Source organism: Strongylocentrotus purpuratus, unplaced genomic scaffold, assembly GCF_000002235.5.
Source record: "Strongylocentrotus purpuratus isolate Spur 01 unplaced genomic scaffold, Spur_5.0 spur5_scaffold_10, whole genome shotgun sequence".
NCBI classification, from domain to species: domain Eukaryota; kingdom Metazoa; phylum Echinodermata; class Echinoidea; order Camarodonta; family Strongylocentrotidae; genus Strongylocentrotus; species Strongylocentrotus purpuratus.
In genome coordinates this window covers 6,881,714-6,891,468 of record NW_022145595.1, presented here as the reverse complement: position 1 = coordinate 6,891,468, position 9,755 = coordinate 6,881,714, and the positions used below count along the sequence as shown (strand labels likewise).

General features: G+C 37.8%; 1 protein-coding gene across 1 annotated transcript; it reads right to left on the bottom strand.

The window, feature by feature from the left end:
- Positions 1–2,880: 2,880 nt before the first annotated feature.
- Positions 2,881–7,148, bottom strand: LOC115921829 (tripartite motif-containing protein 54-like). The gene is made up of 2 exons (XM_030980068.1): positions 6,714–7,148; positions 2,881–4,146 (listed from the first exon to the last, which is right to left on the bottom strand). The coding sequence occupies exons 1-2, from the start codon at positions 7,146–7,148 to the stop codon at positions 2,881–2,883; spliced, it is 1,701 nt and encodes a 566-aa protein (XP_030835928.1).
- Between the last annotated feature and the right edge of the window lie 2,607 nt (positions 7,149–9,755).

Sequence of the window (9,755 nt, the reverse complement as noted above, 5' to 3'; positions counted from 1 at the left end):
TATTAAGAAAAGTGATATCAAATAGAATATGTAGGCCATATTGCACTGAAATATTAGTCTTCCGTGTTCAAAAGGCATTCGACGTATCCAAGGAAACATCGTTGAAGAGAGTTAAATTACCTGTTTAAAACAATTTTTTACGAATGGTGATTAGCAGACGACAGATACTGCCCCAGTACCATGTGTCCATGTGTTCAATAAACGTGAACTAATCAAAATGTCCTCGATTATGTCAAATAAGTTGCCATATTTTTGTAATATTGATTTTTGCGTGGATATCTCTTGTTTGCCTTAGAATAAAAATGGCAGAGAAGTGGATGTGGTAATAACTATCGCATTCTGGTGTATATACAAAATGTTAGTCTTCCAGAACTTTTAAGTATGATTTTAATGAAAAGCATTTCACAGTAAGGCACGTATTTAAAAGAGAAAAAAAAACACAGACTACACGTAAATCAGGAGCTAAAAAAGCCAGACAAGAGATTCCCAGAGAAATTGTTAAAAACACCTTAAATGGTTAGTAGCAAAATATTGTATAGGAAGTAAAATATGTGTTTTGTATTGATAACATATTGATAACGTAGTGCTTAATTTTATTGCTTCTCATAACTTTATTTTGATGCTCGAATGAAAATTAGACATCTCAACTGAGGCACACACATACACAATCATTCTCTTTCCAAGAGTGAACTTGGATACCAATGTGGTTACCATGATAAAATCACACTTGAGTATTAGGATGATTATCAATTTCACGCAGTTTGTGCATCCTCTGAATATAAATGGGTTTTCCCACAGAGCGTATAAACATGCACCTTTCAATTCAAAGTTTTCAATTCAAAGTTTATTCAACAATCTTCATAAAAACATTTAAAACATACAAATACAGAATGGAGCTATACAAAAACAAGAAAGTGATAACAAATACAATGACAATTTATAAGAGCAGTAATTACATTATTTGAACTTAGTGGTGGTGTTCATTTCAGTTTTTGAATCTTATTTAGTCTTTCAGTGGTGTAAATATAATGTTGGAGTTCCACTTTAATTGGTAGAATCCTGGATAAAAGAGCAAGACGTTTTATTTGTTTTCATTACTTTAATTTTCATCCCCTCTTTCTCCTCTGTTATTCCCTTATTTCTTTTCATTTCTTTCATTCTCTTCCTCTTTCTCTGTCATCAATTAAATGACTCTTCCAGTGTCAATCAACAATACCGTGTGCATACTACGAAATAATGTATATGTAATTATAGGCTTTTATGTTTATAGCGTATACATTTATTTTATTACAATCTAATTTTCTTTTAGAAAAACAAGAGGAAAATAATAAAAAATGAACTTTGAGACATGAGTGTAAGGTAATTTACAAAACTATCTACAAAACAGTATAAAGACCATGTGTGTGTATCGAAATAGTCGCGCCATTTTACCCATTAGAATTGACTTCTTTTTCGCCAAAAACATAAAGTAACTACAATTTCCAACGCGATGCGGTTATCAGAACCTCCCCCTAAATGTTTTATTTTGTTTAAACCGAATATATTTTGTTTAAAGAACGATATAGAAAGAAGACGTTTGTCCCCAAACTAGGTCGCTTATGCACACAAGCAATTTCTTCTACGGAATCTTCTTACAAACATATCAACTGGTATGTCATTTTTTAACGATGTGGAAACAGTGAATTGATGTTTTCTCCAGATCCATCCCTGGGTTTGCCATTCATGTCTACTAGCATGACCATAGATAGATGTAAATATCCTCATCATTTCTACAATTTGTATATGATAAACATAATCCTATCTTACCCCGTTTTCTCTCTACCGTTATAAAACGCAGATGAAGATATTCCAAATTCCACGTTAATTGAATTGAATCGAAGGGGTGACTATTACGAAAAAGACAACTGCCGAATTTACATTATTATTATTATTATTATTATTATTATAATTTATTTGACCAATCAGAAAACATACAGTGATTATAACAGTTATATAATATATAGAGATTTCATAATACATGCAAACAGTTTAAGGAAAGTGGAGAAGAGAGAGAGAAGGATATAAGCTGCTGGTCAGGGGTGACAAAAGCATGTCACCCCCACATGAAATGTATTCAAAGTGAAATGACTAATTATAACAGAGCTGCAGTAAACGTTTAAATAATGTATCATAATTTGATTATTACTTAGAATGCTTACTCAAGAAACGGAACTTCCGACTGTTAAACGAGGCCTATTTTTTGTTAATACATTGTTCTTCTCTACATCATAGAAAACTAATCTTTCACTTTTCTATGGAATGTAGCACCATGGTCCAGAAAAGTTTATAACGGATTTGATGTATTAATTAGGTTCAATATAACATACGCAGAGTAAAAAGAAACAAATTTACAATGGGTCCTATTTACAAAGTCAGCATTAATCATAACTATATTTGAAGATACAAAATAGACAAAATATAAATTAAAAAAATATAAGCACAAACAAAATAGACTTTTAAATACTTGAGAATATCATCAAAAGGAAAAAAACACTGACATAAGTTAATCAATTTTGAAGTTATACATTATGATATCATATTACTGACTTTAAGAAAATAAGTAAGAGATACGATTACAAAATGCAAGAAGTGCAAGAATGCAAGAAGAAATATGATTTTACATATTATTTCGAGAGAGGGAAGTTATCATTATATAGGATAATTGCAACTGTCTTCAGGTGATCAAAATCTATCTAGAGAATGGGCATCTTCTCATTTGATTTGGTTATTTATGACATAATTATTAACAAATAAATATGAAACATAGGCCCATATTAGAGTAGATTTGGGACAGAGAGGTATACACACTACACATAGTGGTAATACAGAGTGTGAGATGGATTACAGTGATACTTTGATAAAATACAACTTCTTGTCACAAGCAAACGCGAGCATATCTGGTGAGAGGGAAACCAAGTAACACCAATCAGAACCAATCGTCATAGTAAGTGCATTGAACTCAACTCTCTCCTTCAGGTCCAGACCATCAAGGTCATAGAGCCTGATCACCACGTTACCATTCTTACCATCAACACTCGCTACATACACCCTGTCCTGCTCATCCAGGGCAGCATACAGGTGGACACCGCTTGGAGCTTGTAGAGACTTACCAGCATTCCAACCCCTGTCATAGACCGCCACCACGCTTGGATTGGTGTAACAACATGAACTCGTGACGATCAAACCCCACCTGGTGGCAGATATCTGCCTCGTCTCGTTGTGTGTTGTTTGAACAGTGTGTTTGAGAGGGGATCCAGTCTGGTCAAAGATATAGACTTTCTTCTTACTGTTAGCAATGAGGATTTCATCTGATGGACTTTTGTTAAGTTTGAGATAATTATAGCCATAACTTTTCACTTGGATGGTTGATTTCTTGGAGCCATTGGGCGAATATACGTGTGCTTCTGTGCTACCCGTCGATATACATAATGACCTGTCTTGCTGAAACACAAGATCATAACATTTCATGCTACTTGGTATGTTTGCATACTGGTGCTTTTTACCAGCTGAATTAATTATATCTATACCATGTGTATCACTAAATCCGATAGCCACACTATCATCAGAGTATTGGGTCATTCCAGACATGGATCCCCGTAGATCTACACACTGAATGACTTGCAACATCGGATCTGATTCTGAGATGCTCCCGAGGTCAAGACGAGTATCAATTGCAGGCTTGAACCTCTTCTCCTGTGCTTTCGTCGTAATGAGTGCCGCAGAAGTGTGATCAGTAGCCTCCTTCAGCATGGCATCCAGCTCCTCACAGAGCAAATAATGAGCAGACAGACTGTCTGTCTCAAGACGACCCAGACTGTCATTAGCTACCAGTGTTAATGAACTACAAATACTCTTGATCCTCTGTCGATCCTTGGTTTTCAAGACGTTGAGGTCGTCCTCGAAACTCCGCTTTACTGCATTGATTTGCTCGATGAGAATTCGATGATTTTCTTCAAGCTTTTTAGCCTTGATGCTGTAGGCTTGACTGACATTGTCCAATAGTTTCTGCACGGCAGTGTAAACTTCATGGCGTTGTACTTCCACATTCTGAATGTTCTTCTCCAGTTCTGATTTCTTAGTGGCACATCGCTGGACAAGGTCGTTCACCTTAACAGAACAAATAATAGAGAATTGAAAAGAACATTTTGCAGAATGAGATGTATGCCAATTACATGGAGCTGGTTTGATAATCAAACACCGGAGTTTGGAGGCGCCTCATTTTTCACAAAATGTAGAACCAAGACCCCCCCCCCCCCCCCCCCCCCCCCCCCCTCCTCCTCCTCCTCCGCAACAAACACCTTTTCTCCTTTCGCAAAAACGTTTCTTGAAAATTACAAAGAATAATGTATTTAAGTTTCAATTACAAAAAAAAAGAAGTACATGTATATTGTATTCCTCTAATTGTTTTATATGTTTTAATGCGAAGAAGCAGATTTAAGATATTCCAAGTTATTATTTCCATAAGACGTCATTATAAAAGAGTTTATTTAATACTAAGAATGATATATAACTCGATAGAAAGTTTACTATAAAGTTAGTGAGTGTAGTGACCCGGCTAAACAAAATTGCTTCTGTGAAATTGAAATGTGTAATCAAGTAAAGTTTGAAAAATATCGAAAAATCCCAGCCTACTTCAAAATAATGATTTGCATATATGTGAGCATGTGCGAGCAGAAAGAGCTTCATGTCTTCTCAGAGGGGTGGCAACATTGTTGTCTCACCCCTAGAGAGAAGCTTTGAACTTCGTACCTTACCCGTGTTAAGCGCATATGCAGTAGACAGGGTGTTTGTTCAATGATAAGAAAAGATAAGGTCTAGCGACTGAGAGGAAACAGATAGCGTTTTGGAAATTTGAAACCATATTTCAGAGCACTTAAAAGCTTTTCTAGTCTGCTATAATATCAAGTACAATCGTGCTATAATATTGCTAGCCGGGCGGGGCCTTTGCCCAGAGGCCACCCTCCTGGGAGGCAGGGGGGCAAAGTGCCCCCCTCTTTTTCAAGCACCCGAAAAATGCCCCTTTTTACATAGGAATAGTGCCCCTTTTACTCTGACAAGTGCCTCTATTCCTTCGAAAACTTATCTTTTTCCTTTGCAATAAGTGTCCATTTTCCATTCTCAGAAGTGCCCTTTTTAATCTCTAGTAAGTGCCCCTTTTCAGGTACGAGAAGTGCCTCTTTTAACTTTTGATTAGTGTCCCCTTCAGGTGAGTCTGATTATTGCCCTTTTCAATTCTGAGAGGTGCCTCTTTTACTTTGACGAGTGCTCCTTTTCCTTTGTAATAAGTGCCCCTTCCCCTCTTGATAACTACCCCCATTTTAACTCGGATAAGCGCACCATATATTTTCACATGTGCTTCTTTTCCTTTCTAAAAGTGTCCCTTTTCCTAATGACTAGTGCCCCATTAAAAAAGAGCCCCTTCCCCTTCTGATAAGTGCCCTTTTTTTGGTAAATGACCATTTTCAGGTACGAGAAGTTACTCCTTTTCACTTCAGACAAGTGCCCCCTTAACCTCCGATAAATGCCCCTTTGAAATCTGATCGATGCCCATTTTCTTTCAACTAATTCACAACTTCTTTCACATTAAATGCGCCCCAATTTCAAGCAATTTCTCCCAAAGCTCGCTCGCTACGCCCGCACGCATCTATAGATGATATACTTATGTTACTTATCAAAGGTCTTTTCAGTCTTCCATCATGAGAATTTGCTAATAACCCCACCAGGACTGGGTTTTTCCCTCTTTATAAGATGTAATTTTTCGCACTGCGATCCCACAAATCTTAAAATTTGTCCTTGCCTGCTTCGCTCGCTCGCAAATAATTGTTCAGACCATCACACCCAACTGTATAAGGTGAAACAAATCTTGAAATCAACCCTGATAATCTAATCGCAATGTAGGGGTAATACCAATGTCTAAAAGATTATATATTTTCGCTTTGAGATTTCCCTTTGTACATGTAGGTGCCTTTTTTTCCAGAAAGTGCCCTTTTTCCTTGGTGCCCCCCCACCCACTTTGGAAGTCGTTCAGTCGCCCCCGCCTCTGCCTACTCCCCACAAGTTTTGTCTGGCAAGGGAGGCAGAAAAAAAATCAAATCCTCCTTTATTTGTAAAGATATTTGGCCTTGTGAGGGGAGGGGCATGAACTATTTGGCTCCAATCCTGATAGAGGAAATAATATGCCCTAGCTTTTGCCGCCTCTTTGAGATTAGCATTTTACTGTATATATATATGATTCCACTTCTTTCTATATTTTGTAGAGCAGAACAAAAACTGAGTAGATTTAGGTTTTAGAATGGTAAAATTCTGAATTTTAGAGGACTAAATCTGCTGATAGGGCTTTGCTGCAAATTATTTGTTGTCATGGGTGGGGAGAATCTCATATTGCCCCAATTCTTTAATTGTATCTGCTCCCATGCTTTCGGTGCCTATATTGTAGAAGGGGGGGGGGGGTTACAAATTTAAGAAACACCGGGTCTATTAATATTCAATGTAAACGGATGTAAACAAATTACATATAATTTTCCCTTTTTGTTATGCGAGTCCTCCCCCCCCCCCCCCCCCCCACTTGTATTATAGTATCAGCCCCCTGTGCCCCAACCCCTTCCCGCTTCCAGCGCCTACGGTACCTTAAACGAAACCACGTTTACCTTAATGATGATGTCATGTATGGATACAATCTCGTGACCTTCATAGGCTCTAAGATGGTGATGACAATCCAGACACTTATCACAAATGTAGTTATTACATGTACAGCAGAATGAGACGGCATCTTTCTGAAGCTTACAAGCAGTGCATTTTGAACGCATCTCAAGGACCGCGTTCACTTCTCCACACATGACGTGGTAATTGTCTACAAGTCCGTTGACCGTCAGATTGGTAAGGAAATCATCGACACGGTTCGCAGACAACTTGGTGACCTCTCTGCACAGAGGACAGATCATGTGATCAAGATCATGATGGGACAAGTCATAGTTCCTGAGACATTTCCGGCAGAAGGTGTGTCCACATGAAGTCAAGATGGTTGCCTCGTCGAAAATATCAAGACATAGTGGACACGTCAGGTTCGCTGAAGAGCTTGGAGCTTTCTCTTCCTCGGTCTTCGCAGCCATTGGTACAATTAATATCTGATTTCTGGCTAATTACAAACACGAGTACGTGCTACGCCTATATCCAATTGATGTCCAATAAAACTTAAAAGTATGATCAGCTAATGTGTACTATAGAAGTAAATAAACAGTTTGTTCATGCAAGCAAAAAGTAGCAGATTTTACCATATCCCGAGACTACGCAACAAGTGCGTCCTAACTGCATGCAGTTCTGTACCAAGTTCGTACGTTGCTTAATATGTGTCGAAAGAGGTGCGCCTAGCTTTGATCAAAAGTATTAATTCTCCATTCAAATGTGTATCTGAATACAAGTAAGGTTATAATAGTCAAATTACACTTGAGTAGATCTTTTGTGAATACAATCCAGTTCCTGTATCCTATATAAATAGAAATGGGTTTTCCCACAGAGAGTATGCGCAGCGTATAAGCACCTTTGGACTTTATGGCGGTATTCATCGTTTTTATCTATACAGGTAGAGAGAGACTTTTTTAGGTTTTCAGTGGTGGATATGATATTATGTTGGAGATCCACTCTAGTAGAATCCCGGATAATGGAGCAATTTTTTTCTTTATTCCTATGTTTGAAGGGGTAAAGGGCGGTAATCACACTTATATTTCACCCCTTCTTTCTCCACTATTCTTCCTTTATCTCCTTCCATTTCTCGCATTCTCTTCCCTTTTCTCTGTCAAAATTTTCTCTCAAAATTGTTTGCGTATTAAATGCTACGAGGCTACACTTATTACAATGCAAAATTCGTCTGAAGCAAATATTTCACCACTTCCTCTTTTATACAAAATGCCATGACTTAGGCTATAACCTAGACGATGTAAATCATGTCCGTCTCAAGAGCTGATAACGAGACAAATTATATCATATCGATATTGAAATAGTAATGTAATACGAGTGGTCTAGTGGTTTAAGGCGCTTGACTAGAGATGCGAAGGTCGAGGGTTCGAATCCCGTCATAGCCTTTTGACAAGGCCTCGTGACTTTGGCTATTTTCCACCCAAATCAGCGGCAGAGGTGAATCTAGAAACCCAGGGTGAACGCGCGATCGAGTGGCGGTAGCCGCGAGGGCCTTTTGGACTCTGGCTCCTACTGCTCCGCATGAATTATTCATAACTTTGGATTTATTGACCAATCAGAACGGCCACCTCCCAGTTGGCTTCGTTCATGATTCGTGCATAAGGCCGACAATAAAAACTTGTTGTATTGCCCTTTGCGACCGACCCAAAAATCTGAAAATCTACGGTCGGCATTAAAAAAAAGGGAAATATACAGGGAAGGTCCAATTATCTCACTTATGATTGTTAACTTAGTTCATCAAATGCTCCCTATTTTACTGTAATTTTGCATGTAAAATAGATTTGAATGTGATATTTTGTATTTATCATTTATATGTTCATCTCATAAGCAAAACTTATTTACGTCTTTTACCTTTTCTTACATGTTTTGATAAATGTTTTGGAAAACAAGAGGAAAGATTTACATGGGAAAGAATATTCATTGGTCCATAGTGTACCGTGTATTTTTTATTTTGTTAATCGTGCGTTGCCAGGGGATTAGACCTCCCTGCATGGTCACTGGCCGGTGGTTTTCTCATAAATCAGCTCTCAATTAAGTTAAGAAAAAGGGGACCATGGGGGATTAACGGGCACCACCCGGGGCACCGCCGAGGCATTAGGGACTTTAAGATTTGAACGTCGACATAGTAGACTGCTACGTGTGACGTCCTGTCTTAAGAGGACGTCACACGTAGCAGTTCACTATGTCGACGTAAAAATCTAAAAGTCCAATTGTTGGCTATATAGAGGGCGCAAGTAGCTACAAGTAGTGCAGTCCCGCTTAAAGGTAGTATGTCCCAATTGTAGGCCAAACAAATGAAAAAGGTAAAAATCCAAGGGCATTTGAAAAATAATACCAATTTAGAACTTTCCTCGAAACAGAAGGGCTTGAGAATGTCTTTTTGTGTAAAAAATAACGACTGTTATTTGTCGAATTGAATTTGGCGAGCGCGCTCGTTTAATTAAATTGTCTGATTTCAGACCCTTGTATCGAATTGTCGTACGTTTTGAGCACTGCAAAGATTCAATCAGCTAAATACAAGAAGTGGGTTATTGATGTGGAAAAATTAATGCTCATGTGCCCTTTACAGCTCATTTCATGTATATTATTACCAAAGAAAAAAAAGCAGTCAGTCAGTCACCAAATAGAGTCTGACAGTGAAGTAAAGAAAGTAAACGGATTTCCTTGAATAATTTGAATGCTAGGACGCTGCTAACGTTTAAATTTCACAGATAGGACATACGTGATATATTCATAATTCCTGCAAAGTTCTACACAAATTGATGTTGGCTGCAAAAGGTGTACACTATCTGGCTCGTTCAGATATGACGCTGTGGGTTTATTTCACTTTTTTTCTTTCGATCATGTCTTTTTAAAATAAATAATGTGTAAATGAATGGTGATTTTGCACAACAAAGATCACCCACGTATAAGATGAAGACGATTCGTATTACACTTTTATGTCATCATGAATTACAACAACAAAGAATAAAATACCACGTCACAGCTCAAGGCCTTTTGAGGTACTTCTGAAAATACACTGT